This window comes from Anser cygnoides, chromosome 3 (genome assembly GCF_040182565.1).
Source record: "Anser cygnoides isolate HZ-2024a breed goose chromosome 3, Taihu_goose_T2T_genome, whole genome shotgun sequence".
Classification (NCBI taxonomy): Eukaryota; Metazoa; Chordata; class Aves; order Anseriformes; family Anatidae; genus Anser; species Anser cygnoides.
The window spans coordinates 70,287,354-70,304,304 of NC_089875.1; the positions used below are offsets into that span (position 1 = coordinate 70,287,354).

Sequence of the window (16,951 nt, forward strand, 5' to 3'; positions counted from 1 at the left end):
CCAGTGGTGACAGGCAGGGACATGTGTGAGATGTGACCTGATGTACCTGGTACTTTTGAATGTGCAGAGGGCATTTTGGCTTTCATCGTGCCTCTTCCTGCTTTCAGCACAGATGGGGCTCCCACCATTTTGTAGTTTCAGAGGGCAGGGGCATAACATGCCCCAGAGCGTGAAACGAACCAGGCCGACTCCAGTGGCATACATAAAGGCATGAGAACCATGCCAAAATTCCTAAAATTAAAGCTCACCTCACACAATTTTAGGCCTGTGAGCAGACTCCGACATTTCATTTTTTTTTGTCCGTAAGGGGGCAGCAGTACAATGCAATGGGACGTCCCTGCCATTAATTTTTAATGATCGTCACATGGGTCTCCTTTACTTTCCTCAAACTTAGGTTTTACTTTCCCAGAGCTGTGTAAGCTGAGTTTGTCAGTTGTTTGTTTCTTTTTTCCCCATAAGTATATGCAGCCAATTGCCTGTTTATGTAAGGGTTATAAAAGTTTAATTAAAAAAAGCAAAGGACCTCTCATACTATGGAAGGGTTCACAACAGTGATACGCAAAAGTAAACAACAATTTGAACAAATGAGGCACTTTTATTTTAGACAAGTAACATATTCTTACACGAAAGTGAAAAATATTCCATAATTGTGGCTGCAAGATAATACTTTTGGAGTAGAGTAAGTCAAAGAGGATTCCATTGGAGGAATAGTCTAGAAGCAGGCCTCTGACTGTTTTTTAGAGTGATGTGTTAATAGACATAGATCTAACAACACTAATTCATTTCAAGGATGTCCTGGTTGTCTAAGAAAAAGAAAACTGTCAAGAATGCATTTGTTTTGAAAAGCAGTCACTAATTATTTGTATTTCTTTAGCAGACCTTTAAATGCTTAGCAAAAGGCTACCTTATTTCCAAGGCCTTTGTGACACCTGGGGTGCCAGACAGAGAAGCCTGGGGAATATACTTGACTACTGATCAGGGCTTGAGATTTGATTGAATTCTAGTGTTTTCAGAAGCTTTACTGTTTATTGGATTGCTTAGTAGTCTTTTTATATTGCACAAAATATGGGCACTTTAACTTTTTCAGTGGAATCGAGTACATACATTCTCTAGCATCCTGCTTCAGGTGGGACATCTGATTACATCCGGCATCTCAGTACTACACTGGTTACATTCTTTGTCTTACTGGAAGTGAGACTGGTGCTTCTAAAGAAACAAGATTCCTAAAACTAAAACCATGGGTTTATTAAAAGGTTAAACAGACAGTAATCCACCAGGTGCTCAGAATCTTTCTGTGTACATTGGGGATCTTCAAAAGCCTGCTTATTGTCCTTATGCCCCCTCTCAGATCTTGTAATCTAACTTAGACGGTTCCCACGCAACATGAAAGAAGGAAATGAAAATCAATAATTTTGTCAGGGTGATTAATAGCCAAGACTGATTGCAATACTCTTAGTGACTATATTCTTGAAAACTCTGAGTAGTTGTCCAGAGATACTTAGAAAGATTTTTCTTTTTGAGCTGGATGGATGCTACATTTAGTCAAAAGAAATTGTACTGAAAATATACAGTTTTTAGCAACTATGCTTCCAAAGTATGTACTTTACGGCAACATGACTATGCAGCTGCTATGTGGGACATTGTCCTATTTCTTCTATGTTTTGTTGCAACATACCATTCTTTTATTTTTTTGCAGTTTTAAGCATAAAATTCAGAGTAGAACTTCTAAGTTCTCTGTGCTCATTTCCCTTTCATTCATGGTGTAGTCATGTGCAGATGGCTTAATCTCTTATGGCTTCATTTTCTTCATGAGTGAAATTGGACAAAATCTAGTTCAGACATCCTGAGTATTTTTAAATTGTTCTAGTATGTTGCAGACATGTGGTTCAAGCCTGATATTTTTGCTACTGATTGCATAAAAGAAAAATCTGATGCATTTCACAGCCTGCATCAAAGGACAGAGCGATTGAACAGCCAGTGGGAGATGCCACAACTGTAAATTACAGATTTAAAGATAATAGAACTAGGAAAGACCTAAAAACAGTCATCTTCTTGCCTTGGTGCAGGATCAATCAAACTACAAACATCCCTAATAGTCAATTGTCTAACTTCTTAAAAAGGAGCAAAGAGCCACTGAGGCAATTTCTTCCAGCCTTTAACACTCCTTACACACAGAACACTATGTTTTCTTCCCCATTCCATCGGTGTAAAAATTAAGTCTCTCTTGCTCTATTGCACCTTTTTTGTTACATCTTGTCCTATTCCTAACAGATATGAGAACCATATAATTGTACACCAACCTTTCCTCTACCTAAAGACTGTTAGTATATGTTTTCCTACAATCTCTTTTTGTCTAGTTCTTTGAGGCCTTTAAAGGCCGAGGGGTTTTGTATCTTTCATTCTCAAAGTGGATGATATTTATTCATTGTCAAATTGGTCCGTTTTTTTTTTTTTTTTCTCCTCTGGAACACAAAATGAAAAACTAAACACATTTCTCCAGTTTAGTACTTACTAGAGTTGTAGTAAGGAACCCACAGTAATTTAACAGAGCAGTCTGTGTAAAATAATACACAAGTTAGTTAATTCATTGCAACCATCATCACATTAAGCTTTTCAAGATTAAACTCTAACCTATCACTGTGATGAGTAGGAAGGTCTTTTTTTCCTTCTTTTTTATTTTTATTAATAAGTTATCTTTATTAAGGAGCGGTTGATCTTTTTAAGAAAGATTTTCTTCTGCATGTGTTCATTACTGGACACTGAGAGTGATGTTCATACTGGACACTGAGAGTGATGTTCCTTGGAGCTGTAATAACAAAATGCTGATAGTAATGCTTATAAATCTCAAATGTAAGAGCTTTTTTTTGAATATAAATTGAATTTGATATTTACTGTTCTGCTTCTGCCTCTAGAGGGTGTCTAGTAATGATCTGATAAAAGGATAAAAAGGTATGTTGGATGTTGATAAGAAGGCTAAGTAAAGGATCTAGAAGAGTATATTTTAAAACTAAGTATACACTAAGTCTCAAAAAGATTCCATTATGTTGATGTGACTTTTAAATTATTTTTAGTCTGATTTTATGTAAGTCTGTGTCATCTCACAGGAAATGAGGAAAAAATTATGTTCAGATTTACCTACGTTGTGTTGAGCCTCATGCTATTCTCAAAGAGAGGGGGAATTCTGATAATGTTTAAAGCTCTGCAAACAAAGAGAGACAAATACGAATTCGGGAAGTTTTATCCCAGAAGGTAAATTGTTTTGTCTACAGCAACAAACACCTGTAACGCAAGTGCTAAAAGTGAGCATCACTAGGGATGCTTACTTCCTATTCCCTTTCCTTAAGCTTACAGAAACAATGTCTTCCATGCTGGGTAATGTCTTTTGTACAGCATCTTACTACACACCTGTCAAAGACAGAATACTGCAGAGAGAGAAAAGGTAGGAAAATATATAAAGAAGATATAAGGAGAGAGGGAGAGAAGAATGCAGAAACAAAAGGAAAGAGGTAAGATTTTTTTTTTCAAATTGTATCATTATATTTGCAAAACTTTATATTTTGAGCAAACAGAAAACTGAGACCAGACTGAGGCCTTTGAGGCCCAAACATAGTAGAGAAATAACTTCACATACTATATCTTTACTTTTACTAAAAGACTATTCTAAACATAAGTCAAAACCTGTTACAAAAAATGATGATACATGAAGTAAGAGTGAAAGATGAACTTTAACCAATGAGAATATTGTCACTGACTTCAGAATATGAAACAACAACAACAACAAAACACACCAAGAAAATGAAATCAACTTTAAGGTTTCTTATACTGGATCAAATGCAGAAATGGATCTCCTAAATGTTGTCATTCATGGACCTTCAGTTCGTACCTCTGCTTCTTAAAATGGATAGTTAAGATAACCACTTTCAAATCAATTGTGCCTTTGGCCAATGACTATGGTGTTTAGGATTGTTTTCTGAGTCTAACAAATGCCCTGGCTGCTGCCTCCCAACATCGATTTGAAGTAAAAAAACAAAACAAAACAAAAACAAAACAGGATTATAAACTTCTTTTCTGCTTGCCCTTTACTTTTTATATAAAAAGATATAGGTGCACATCCTGAGGTTTCTGAGGTACTCTGATCTAGTGTGGAAGGTGGATGGATGGTGCACAGGGTTCATTCTGGAAAACCATAGGAACTTCTTATAGACTCAGCCCTTTTCCTGGAGAGAGATTTTAGCTGTATAAAATCCCAGTGTATGCACGATCTACAGTAGTGTGGAAGGATAAGTGCAGTTTATCTAGCAGGAATAATAAAAGAAAAATTAATAGCTAGTATTTTACTTTTATGTTTACATTTAATATTTCAGTCATTTAAAGTAATGTAGGAGTTGTGTTCCTTTATGTGGTATAAGAATATATTCTAATGGTAATTTTTAGCTGAATATAAGGCACTGCCTTTCTCACTTGCAGAGGTCAGGAGAGGCTGCTGATTTTATTTTTGGAAAAAAAAAAAACACGTTCTCATTCACAGGTGAAATGATGTGTGCAGTACTTTGATACACTATTCCTTTCCATCCATCCGTCTTTGGACTTCTCTGTTTCTCTTGATGCAGTTCCAATATCTAAAGATGAAGATGGTAAGTCATGCTCATAAGTCATCTGTGGCATAGCATACAGACATTGATAGAGTTATGTCAGAAATGATCTAAACTCATGATAAAATTACCATAAATATATACGCTTCTTTATTTAAAAACTGTCCATAACAGGATCAGTTTTGGAATACATTTACTTTAAAGAATGGTAAAGACATATTCACTGATAATTCTTTGTCATTCACTTAACATATTTTTTCCCACCCAGAGACAGATTTGGAAAGTATTGTATTTTTCATGCCTTCGAAAGCTACAATGTGGATTTATTCAGAAAGGCTGCTTCAAAGAAACCAAATTAACTTAAATTTTTAACACTGTAGACTGTATATCATTTAAAATAATGTAGAATAAAATGAAAAATAATGGCTCAGGTCTGGTCCCATTTAAGATAATGGCAACACTCGCTTTACGTTTAAACAGAGTGAAATCTGATTGAACAAATAGAGAAAGTCTCTATTTTGTCACTCTTTGACAGAGTCTTATTGCTCTGTGTTCATTTGTTGTCAGATGTAGCCTGTTTTAGGCCGCAATTCGACTAATAAATAAGCAACCCTCATCACCAAAGCACTTGAAAATGTACTTTTAATGGTTTCTGGAGTAGAGATGGATTACCAGATCAGTCTTATGAAAACAAATAGCCAGTTTTCTCATTAGAAATGCAAAAGATTTAAGGTTCAAAAATACAGACTCAAATATAACTCTATATCTTTGTAGATCTATGGTTTGAGATAATATACAAAACCAGGAACATGATTAATCAATAAAAGTAAACAATTTTGTCAAGAGTAAGATTACACACGTGATTTATTTTCATTGAAAAGAACGGCAATTTGCAAATTACAGAAACAAAATGGACGTGCCGATTAAAAGGATTATGAAAAAGCTACCAAGTGGTGGTAAATGGAAAGGAATGTTGCTAAAAAGACAGCTGTAATAAAAAATCACTGTGCTTCATTTCTATTTGTTGCTTTAAAAAAAAAAAAACCACACACAAAACAGCACTACTTTAAAATATTTAATAATTTAAATTCTTTCCCAAGCATAGATTCAGAGCAGTATGCATTAGCTATTCATCTGATTTCTTTAAAGTTCATGTTATTTTAATATTTCACTTTGCTGGAAAATTCAACTTGCTTTATCATCATGCATTAGAAAGTTTTTCTAAGAGACATACATTATGGCATTATGATAAATATTGAGATTAATACATATTAATGTAACAGCATAATTAATGACTAGAAAAAGATTATACCATGTAGAAAGTGATGTTATGAACAGTTTCATACATTATTTAATTATGACTTTTGCATTTTATATCTTAATTCTTTGGTTTTCCATGTGGAGTTTTTTCTGTTTACAGAATTTGAAACAATTTCAGAAAGAAATATGTGTTCCTGTTATGATCTTGTATTATTAATAGGACAAAACACTCTCTTTTTCAATTTCTTATTTGAATCTATTCATATTTCTTAACAAAACTGTTGGTTGATATTGCCTTGGAATATTCATTTTCCACAGGAGAGAGTACAATTCTGACTGTAATTCTTCTCTGCATGGCATAGGGGAATTGTGTTAAACATCATGTATCATCGGTACCAAAGCCTGGTACTCAGTGATGTTCACTGCCTGTCTCTAAAATATGGAGCTGCATATTTATGAGTTTCAGGAGGGTTATTTTTTTCTAAATCTGCAAGGTAATATGTATTCTACCAATAGTTCCTTACAGAGCACATACAATTCAATAAACATAGAAATATCTGTAATGAAAACTTATACAAAATAGTTTTTGAAACCATGGAATACAAATAAAAATTCTATCAAAACGAGACTTTGGAAATGTGATGGATTCAAGTCCGACCTGTACTTATTTAATACAACTGTCTGATACCTTAATCCATGCAGAGCAGTACCTTGTTCCAAGAGCACTTCCATTAATGTGGTTCAGGTTAGGTTTGCACTAGGCTTACTAAAACACATCATATTAGCACATTATTTTTCTGTCCATTCAGGCGACTAAGAGAAATATGTTTCACTACAGTGTTTAATCATGACTGTTATGTAGAATAAACAAGGCCTAAAGAGTATTGACTTAAGTTAATTAGAATTTGATTTAATGGATTTGGAGGACTGCAAATGAATCTTTTATGCAAGGGTGAGATTCCTTGCGAGAGTCTCACTTACATGGGGCTTTGTAAGCAACTTACAGAATATAAAAAAGTAACTCCAGATATCTGTCATCCTCAAACTTACAGCATTAGTGTGGACTTTTTTCTTTAGAGAACAAGGAAATCTTCTTTAACATTAATAGGGAGTTACATAGGTTGATGGGGAAATGTACTGCTTGATTGAAATTTACGTGATCCTTTCATACACAGATTGTAAACGATCCATCTTTGTTTTAAGGTGTTGCATATTTCAAGAAACTACTTGTAATATTAATTATTTTTTATATTAATATGGGGACCAGAATTCTAAATTTTGGTATCCAAAATGTAAATGTTCCATCTCTGGTCATAATATATTCATCTTTCTCTGTAGTTATTGTTGGTTATAAGAATGAGGTGAGACTCTTGTGTCCTTCTCAAAGCATTTCTGCTAATAAAATTCATCAACATATCTCATTAAGTCTTTCACAGTCACTTTACAGCCAGTAGCTTATTTATTTAGACAATTTTTGTCTTGACAGTCAGCTTTCAAAATAAATTAAGTAAATATACAGAGAACCAGTAAGCAATACAGATCTGTTTGGCCTTCTTTTGCAAAAAAGAAAATATAGTGGTATGCAAAGCAAAAGAAATAAATTATACCCAGAAATAGGTGCTGCAAAGATTATTCTGTTAAACTATATGTAATACCAGTGCAAAGGACTTAGGCAATAGTTTATATTGAAAAGCTGCTGAATATACATGATTATCCTCTTGTTCTAAACTGTGACCATGAAAATTAGGATTATGGGATTTTTCAGATTTTACTTTTTTCAGTAAAACCAGCAAGAACATTTTTATTATATATACATTTTTTTCTCACCTGTGATATATAGTCTCTAAAGCATGAAAAGTATTGCTTTATTTTCAGAAATGCAGAGAATCCTCAGTAAAATCGTGAGGGTGCGAACAAAGACATTTGCACAGCCAGCGCTCCAGTGTGGCCACCAAAGCTCAGCCCATATGTAGGTAGTGAAGCATAGCCCTGCCCCACACAGCTCTGAGGCTGGGTCAGCAATTCTCAGAAGCCCCATTATTCTCTCTCTCACTCTCTCTTTCCAGGGGTTTGATTCTGATTAATGAATCCCGTGGCGATTTATAAGAGACTACCCATTTCATAAATAGAACCGATCCTGAAGAGTTGGTTGGGAAGAAAGTAATCTGATTTACAGTTAGTGATCTCTTTCAGCAAAAGTCTTCTTGGTCTTGTAAAGGGCCATAAATTGGGAGAGAAGGTTAATTTAATGCTAGTGATTGAGATAAGATATATACATATATATACACACAAATGTTTGTAGGTTTAAGCCCCATTCTTCCATGGTTATATATATTTATATAAGTGATCTTGGTGAACACAATGTGATTTCTAATGTGTGTGTATCCAGTACTTGACTGTATTAATCGTGAAAAGAGCAGTGCATGAGATTGTTTCTGTACATGTAGGTATCTCCATTGTAATGACGAAACTGTTCTGCCCAATAAATGTGTGTGCAAATCTTTGTCAGATTAATGCCCATGTTGTCAGAACCATGAAACATTACAGGAAAATCTGTCAAATGTGCTAACTGAAGAAACAGAGATGATTTAATACATCTTTTCTGTTATTTCCTGGCTTCTCTAAATGTAGGTAATTCTTGAAACAAGACTAATGAAGATAGTTTCTTTTTCAACACACGCCTTTCCTATCTTTGGTTATTGTCCATCAGACTTAAGGAAAGTAAATATCTCTTGGATATCTGTGTTCTTATTGATCTGGGTAGTGATTAATACTTGCTGTGGGGAAAAATCATCTCCTGTCATACTTCATAACTAAATACAATTTTCATAATTTGCAAAACTAATATGCTTTTTTTTTCTTTTTTTTCCATCAGGCCCAAAGAGTTCACTACAGATTATTAGGTTTAGTGATCACTTATTATGTATGGTCCTTTCTTCTTTATTCAGTTTCCTTTGCACCATTATGGAAGAGGAGTGAGAAAGCAGTTCCCCATCCCTCTTCAATGGAGATGCACCTGATAAGCTTTCAGTGGAGACTTCTTTCAGTCATCCAGCAGTCCCCACTGCATCACTCAACTTCTGCCTGTGCCACTGGTCTCATCATTAAAAGGACAGGCCGAGAGACATAGTGAAAAAAAGTGGTTTTGGTTTGTGTGTTTATTTATTATTATTATTATTATTATTATTATTATTATTATTATTATTATTTTAAAGCAACAGAAATCAGGAACTCTAAATGGAGCTGATACACATGTGTGAATGGTTTAGGAAGATATCATTTATTCGTGACACCCCTACGCACACCCCCCCCCCCCCCCAAAAAAAAAAAAGAAAATAAAATAATGGGAGCCACTTTCTTTATCACCCGGAAGTTTTGCGTCCATGAGTGGGTTTTGTTTGACCTCTTATCTCTAACAGCTTGCCTGTTACTGAAATGCCACCGTGTGGTACAGCCAGGCTATCTCCTGTGCTTCCTGCTCATGCTTAGCATTACGTGTCCCTGAGGCTGGTGATTTCCAGCTGTTATAAAGCTAGGGCTGCACTGATGGGATGTGGCAGATGGCTCCCCAGGCTGCTTTGCCACAGCAGTACCCAGACTTCTATGCTCTGTCTGCATACCAGTTTATGGGTGCTTTGGAAAAGGGAACATAGTGGCTAGATTAGTTTCCATTGGCTTGCTCTCCGGCTGGAAAAAAAAAATAATTTTATACTTTGTTGGTATAATTAACCAACCACCTAGAGCAATTCCTTGGCAAGAGACTTTATTTCCTTAAAATGCAGAATAAGGACTGAAGTAGTTTCTTTCTTTCTTAAAAGAAGTGCTAAAAGCAGCTTAAAACAAAAACAAAAACAAAAACAAAAACAAAAAACTGGGTGTGTAAGAGTGCAGAAGCAGCAGGTGTGCTCCAGGTGAGGGCGTCTGCTGGCTCTGGGCAGACAGAGGCTTCCCCTGTGAACAGAAGCCAATGCAGACCAGGAAATAAAAAGAAATAATCAGGCTGTTCACGTCGGAGGCTGAGGAAACGGGCAGGTCAGCTCAGTTAATCATTGCCAAGATAAATTTTACCAAGGTTCACTGCTAATCATATGACAGTTTGAGATGAGAAAACCCCACCGTGAGCAGTAAGAACTGAGAATACTCCCCCTGCTCCGGATTAGGTTTCCTGAAATTTTTTATTTTTATTTTTTTGCTATTGGAGAGGAGGACTCACTCTCTCCCGCTGTCCCAAGAGTTCAGCCCAGAGGCAGTTTCTGTGCTGCTTTCCTGTTCCGAGGAGGAAGTGAAAAATTCCCTCCACATCTGCTCTCGCACTTGGATACTCAGGTTTCACTCCTGAATCAGGAGCCGCCTGGAATGAACTCTCAGTGGGGCTCAGAGAGGAGCTTCCAGCTGTGCCAAGAGCTGTTTGATTTTGTGCCAAAGGAGGAAGATGGAAAGAAATCCTGCAAAGCTCTGAAATACTGATGGGGCAAAAGTTGGTCTAAGGGTATTGCAACTGGGAAAAGCAAAAGAGACGAAGCAGAGAAAGGCACAAGGAAACAGGATGGGAAACATTTGTCGGAAGTACTGCACCTGTTTGAAGCCCTGTATCCCTTGCTTATTCTCAGTGAAGGAAGATGAAAAGGAAGACAAAATCGGCCAAACTATTCCCAACCTTGCTGTGATATACACTGACAACCAGACAAGCAAGGAAGCCAAAGACAGTGAGAAAAAAAGCAAGCCCTTACCTCCGCTGCCTGGCCAGCATCTGGTGAACATTTGTAACTTTGTGGCACTCTTCAGCTATGAGGCTCGCACAGAGGAAGACTTGAGCTTTCAAGCCGGGGAAAAGCTTGAAGTGCTGGATGCATCTCACGAGGGCTGGTGGTACGCTAGGCTCCTCCTGCCGCCAGGGTCAGTCTCTCCTGGCCGCAAGCTCCAGGGCTACGTCCCTGCCAACTACATAGCTGCTGACCAGAGCATCGAAGCTGAGCCGTGAGTAGCCATGTAACGCGTGCCACCGTCCCTTTTCTTTTGGGCTAAGTGGGTTTGGAGCAGGCAGTTATGGCACTGCTTCTCACTGAGTAGTAACCTCAACAGTGAACCTCCAGCGGTCCTACCAGCGATACTGCTAGTCAGTGTGCGTGAGGAAAGGGTGAAAGAAAATCAGTTATGAAAGGCAGAGTGTTGAGGATTCTGTGTGGTTTAAATCATTTCCCTCTCTGATATACCCCCATGATCTACTGAAGAAGCATCTGACAATATCAGGCTGGTTATCACTGTGATGGTTCATTATTGTTATTCATATAACAATTATTGTGGGTCAGATGCTTTCCAGATTGTAAGAAGGTATCACTCCCACCCCAAATAGCCTTCAGCCTAACCAGTTGCAGAGTTGTCAATTAGAGTCCAGGAAGCTACCTTTACACTTTCAAATTTTGTTACAGGTGATGGGCGAGTCTCTAACAGATAAGATTTATTGTGGTTTTCTCTATTTTTTTTTTCTCCTCTGTAAGCAAATCACTACTCAGTACAAATTTAACTAAAGTACTGCAAAAGGCATAGGTGTGGATATAGCAAAGGAGCAGACTGAATTTCTTAGTTTCACAGAGTTTAACTATGCAGGTCATGTTCTTCTGCCCCTTCAAAACATGTCTGATTTTGTTTACCATTCAGAACTGGAGCAGACATCACATGAAATCAGTTACTCGGATCCCTAGTGAGGATGATTAGGGTCTGTGTCAGGCCAGGATGCAGAGTTACTTTTTTGTGCTTCAATCATAGGCAGCATATTCTGCTGAAATAACACTGACTGCTGTTCCTGAAGTGTGTCTTGGCAAAAATTATCAGTGTGGAAAGAGACAGCAGAAATGGTGGTAGTCTGTGAATTCATTTTGATTTTAGAGGAATGATATTGCAGCTTTTCAGTTAAATCTCATCTGGACCTGAAACATCTCCAATATGATCTACCCACTGTACTGCCCAGGGCTAAGAACACCGGCTCAGATATGGTTATACCAGTCTTTTATCAGCTGTAAGGTATCTGACATAGGGCAACTAAGAGATTCCTCTCTAACCTGAAGACCTTAATTTCCAGAATCTGACCAGCTGTTGCTATTTCTGTATTCAGGCAAACAACATTTTCAATGGTTGTGTTCAAAAGAATTCTTCCAGTTGCAGAAATTAATCTGCAGGAAAAACATTTTCTGAACACAAGAGAAAAGGTGGTAGACTCTAATTCAAATCATCTTGGCCTTTGCTCTCTTTCAAGAAGTAGTCTTATTACAAGTCATCTAAGATTGCTGCTTTCTATTAATACTTTGCAAGTAATTTTTCTCAGTTACAAAATCGTCTCAGCTCTTAAGCTTCCTCTTATCTTTCTATATATTCAGCATCAGTTGCGTAGTTAACTTTGATAAAGTGCATTTCAGCATAATGTTTTTTTTTCTTGTAGTAGAATTAAATTTATTTCCTTATACTTTTTTTTTTAATAACTTTTTCCCTTTATTAATCATGACTAATTTTTTATTTTTGGCAAAATTTTTTTTGTTTGTTTTAAATTGTTTTTATTTCCCCCAGATTTGTAGAACAGTGGACAAGGAGAGCTCTTACAGCTCTCAGATGAAGTCATTCCTCCAAAATGTTTGACAAGTTTTTAATTTCATACCAAAACACTTCTGGATAAATATGCCATCTTTTCTCAAATTTCCTTCCTAGTCCATTGGCCTTAGTGACCTTCAATGAAAAGAGTACAAATCTGCTCCTTGTCAGGTCACACAGACACCCTTTTCTATAGTCATAAAAAAACTCAGGTTGGAAAAGGCCTCAGAAGGACATTCGAACCAGTTGCCCCAACTCAAGGCAAAAATAAAGTTTGACCAGTCTGCTTAGGGCTATTTACAGTCAAGCTTTTCAATCTGATGGTGATGATTTTTCCCCTTGTATCTGGTTGGAATATTTCTTGCTACAGTTTCCTCCAAGACTTCCATTTCACCCACCCTGTATATTTCACACCTCTATTATCCTGCTGAAACAACAAGAGCAGCAGCAGTGATGGAGTTTTAAAGAGATAACACTTGCTTTCCCTAAAGTAAAAGAAGGAAGATGAAAAAATTATTATATCGTCTCTTTAATTAAAATTCAATGTTTTAATCACATTCTCTGCCTGAAATTTAAATTTAACTTCTTTCATCTTTCCATTTTGATTTTAATTAACTCTCTCCTTTGGTGTTGGCCAATTGCTTATGGCCATAACGTACATATTTGTGGAAATTGGAAAAGTTTTTATTGTATCCTTCCATTTTTTTTACCAGTACTTCATGTTTCCAGCACAGAACTGATAAAGAATGGAAGACTTGCAATCTGTGCCACATATAAATGTACATTCTCTAGCACCATCTAGCTTCTGTATGTCTGCAGAGAGAATGGATGTTTTAGTTTATTTCTAGAAAGTATTTCCAACTTACTAGATCAACAGATTTTCATGATTATGTAAATGCCTGGGTCACTGTCTCATGCATGTATAGGAATTTGTGAAATTAGTGATTTTTTTTTTGCTGTTTTTGAGTCTCGAATTTGTAAACTAATATCCGTAAGAAAGTGAGGCAAAGACACCCATTGACAGACAATAACAAGCATTCATTTAGTGGTGTGTCTTCATCACACCTAGAGCTCAAGAAGGGGAAGTCCTCAAAAGGCCTTTAGCATCTGAAATTGGCTTATAACAAAAGGTTCTTTAAAAAGCTACTATTATAATTTTTCCAATCTTCAATTCATCACACGAGTCTTAGTAAGACTTGGAAATAAAACAAACTGGCCATATTCTTTAACAGCTGATTTCAGCATGCTTGTAAATAAACTTTCAAAAAAACATTGATTCTCAATGCGTGCATGGATACCCCATAAATTCACTTAAGTAAAGGGATATAAGGACATGAAATATTCTATAAATTATGTAATATCTTAGAGAAGACAGGGTCACTATGGAAGTTTAGCCAATATATGCTTGAAAGCTGCATGCAGAACTGTTGAATTTTGTTTTCTAATCATTTTAGTTTTGCCTGTAGCCATCAAGATTATTAACAACAAAATATATATAATCCTTTCTAATCAACATTTTGACGTGGTCTGTATTGTAGAGCCAGTTAGGGATTGCTAAGTCCGTCTGGTTCTGTATTGTTCATCCTGGCACGAGATAATGCTGGGTGATTATTTATTCCCTGCAAGTGCCACAGCAGACTGTTTTGTCTCTTTGCTGAAGTGTCTGCGGATTTTTTCAGGGAGAAAGGCTTTTTTTTTTTGAAATTTTCCTTGGTAAGAAGTAAAATGAAATAAGACAGAAAAGTGAGGAACTTTGCTTTCTTGTCCTCATTTAAATAAGCTTTTCTTCCTGGAGGTTTCTTGGACTCCATATAGTATAACTGAGGTAGTGCTAGTAAGATGGATTAATAACTGAAAGGGAAGAAAGAAAATATGGTATCTCCAGCCTTGTAAAAAAAAAAAAAGAAAAAAAAAGTTTGATACTGCTTATAACAAAGAGCATTTTCATGTATTCTTGGTTATCAGAATATTCAAGCAGAAGTGATAAAAATGAGATTTCCTTACTGTGTTGCTTTCCTCTCATTACTGATTTTTTCTAGCACCTGCAGTGCTCCGTACATGGTCTGAAAAAAAGGCAGATTCAGGCTATGCTGATGATAAATTAGCATTTATAAGAATGCTTAGTTCTTTTCTTCTCTCTGTATCATAGATAGCAGGCAAAATGACAATCCAAACTGTTTTTTCATTTTTAAGCAAGTTTGAATGAGGTCACATCTGGTGCATCCAATGATTTGGAAATGCTTTTTCTTTTTTCCTGGGTCTAGGCACATAACATTTAGCACAAGGGAAGTGAAAAATGCAGCTGGAGGTACAGTCATATGATTTGCCTTGCATTTTTAGCAGAGCATGATCAGAAAGAACAATTTGACTAACACCAAAATAGGAATAAATATATAAATTTCCTTGGCAAGGAGTGTGACCTTACGTTCCCTGTGCTTGCTCTGTGCCTGCTATTCTGTGCTATAAACAGGAACCATAGTAACACATTCACCTGCCCTTATTTTATTATTGCCACTTGTTTTAACTAAACAAGAAAGCGACATAGTGCAAATTGTTATGGACAACAAATATGGCCAGCTGGACAGTAAATTTTCATGAAACAAAAATAATGATTAAAAAAGAAAACAAAACTGTTGGAGTGACGTGAATTCTTTTCTAGAGGAAAGGTAGAGTGTACTTAGAGGGGGTTCTCGTCTGCCATCCTGATGGACTTGTTGGCTGTTTATCGAAAGTCAAGTTCATTTCATATGTTCCTCCCAACATTATTGACGCAGTACTGCCGTGCTGAGGGAAGTAAATCCACACAAACTCCTAGCTGATTAGGATAAACAAGAGCACTGCAATTACTTGTAACTTTTACTAGTTTCAGAAACGTTCTTTATTTCAGAGAGGTTTCTGGGGTAGGTGTTTTCCAGCTGCTGGAAACCAAGCCCCAGACATAATCAACAAAATCTCACCAGTCAATTCCATAATGAGCTTTCTGTACAACTCTTTGAAAGCAGAAGTGACTCGCAGATTATTTTTGTCAGTCTCCATAGTTCCTTCCTTTCTGTGGCCTGACTCAGCTTTAACTATTTCATGCATTGACTGAGTCTGAGTTACTATACATGAGTAAGAAATTGTTCACTGTGCCAAACTGTTTCAGACTGTTTGAACATTCAGGCTTTTGGGGTTCCTTTTGTTCCTGTGGGTCATTTTGCAAAGTGGCATTTAGAGCCACAATGGCTAGCAGCTCTTTCAAAAGTGAAACCTTAAATTCTGCTGAATACCTCAGAAATCTGAATTTGATCCACTGTGGTTTCAGCGCTCTCCCACTCTGGTAATTTCTTTCTGTATTACAGCACAAACTCTTGAGGACACCACCAGAACTAGCAGTAACCCTTGTACTGAAATGGGCTTGTAATAACCGTTCATTAGCTAGCATGGATGGTTTATATTTCTCATGTTCCTGGAACCTGTCGCATTACATATGAAAGCTATTTTTAACCAATTTTGGTAGAAAAGGATTCTTTATTGCCAATATATGTATTTACTGTAAATCACTGAAAAGGCTGTATATGAACTCATAACTGAAAGAGATGGAGGATTTTTTTATTTACTTTATGTATGTACTTGAATATACTTAATGCATGAACTTTTGTGTGTGCACGCATACGGACAGTTTATAAGCCTGATACTTTTAAGACCATGTAAAATAGCTGGATGATACAGGGAGGGTGTGTGGTGCAAAGCCAAATCATGCGTTTGATCACATTCTTTCACCTTCTGTTCATGGCATCTGAAGTACCTAGCCAGATTTTTGGATTGCCATGAGTGTTTTTGAATGCCTTTCTTGAATTTAAATTATTGAATGCTAAAACAAGACCCTAAATTTACTTAATTAACTTCATTAGTCTTGTCTCAACATTGCCATGCTATCTTCAAGCACATCCCAAACATTTTCTTCAGCTCTGCTCATTTCTTAAATATTCAGTGATAAAGTGAAGGAGATGGTTTACGGAACTATGCAAAATGTCAGACTTTGTCAAGTGCCAGCAGTATTTACATGTCCATGTATAATCCAGAAAATGTGTATCGCTGCTCAGAAAGGTGGAAGGAATTCTGGCATCACAGATGAGCAGTTTATGCAAACTTCTAATTTAGGTCACCTGGCAATGTGGTTTTCTAGATATATAACATTATTTATTCAAACTCTGAGAAATGAAGAAATTCTTTCCTTTCTCAACTTTATATGGAATCAGTATGTAAGTTGTAATATAATAATTTCTATGCAGTAGTTTCCATTACCATGTAGTGAAAGATTTGACAATGAATGATGTCACAACCAGAAACAATATCCTTAAAGACTTCAGACATGGGCACTTAGATTTTTTTTTATGACACCATGAAACCGAAATGGCCTTTATGGCACATCTTTGAAAAACAAAGACAACATTCTGGTCAGAATAACTTAACAGTCCTGTCTGATGTTTTTTCTTCAGATTCAATAGAAATATGGGTTGTGTGTGCTAACCTAG

At 36.5% G+C, this 16,951-nt stretch overlaps 1 protein-coding gene across 3 annotated transcripts in view; it reads left to right on the forward strand.

The window, feature by feature from the left end:
• The first annotated feature begins 10,073 nt into the window (after positions 1-10,073).
• FRK (fyn related Src family tyrosine kinase) overlaps positions 10,074-16,951 on the forward strand; it is a 58,948-nt gene continuing 52,070 nt past the window's right edge. For 2 of the 3 annotated variants that reach the window (XM_048065601.2, XM_013175555.3), the window contains exon 1: positions 10,075-10,829. In XM_048065601.2, the coding sequence (XP_047921558.2) occupies positions 10,399-10,829 (431 nt within the window). In that variant the 5' untranslated portion in view covers positions 10,075-10,398. Of the gene's footprint in view, positions 10,830-16,951 lie in introns of all 3 variants that reach the window. The other variant, XM_066994402.1, reaches the window with a different exon arrangement.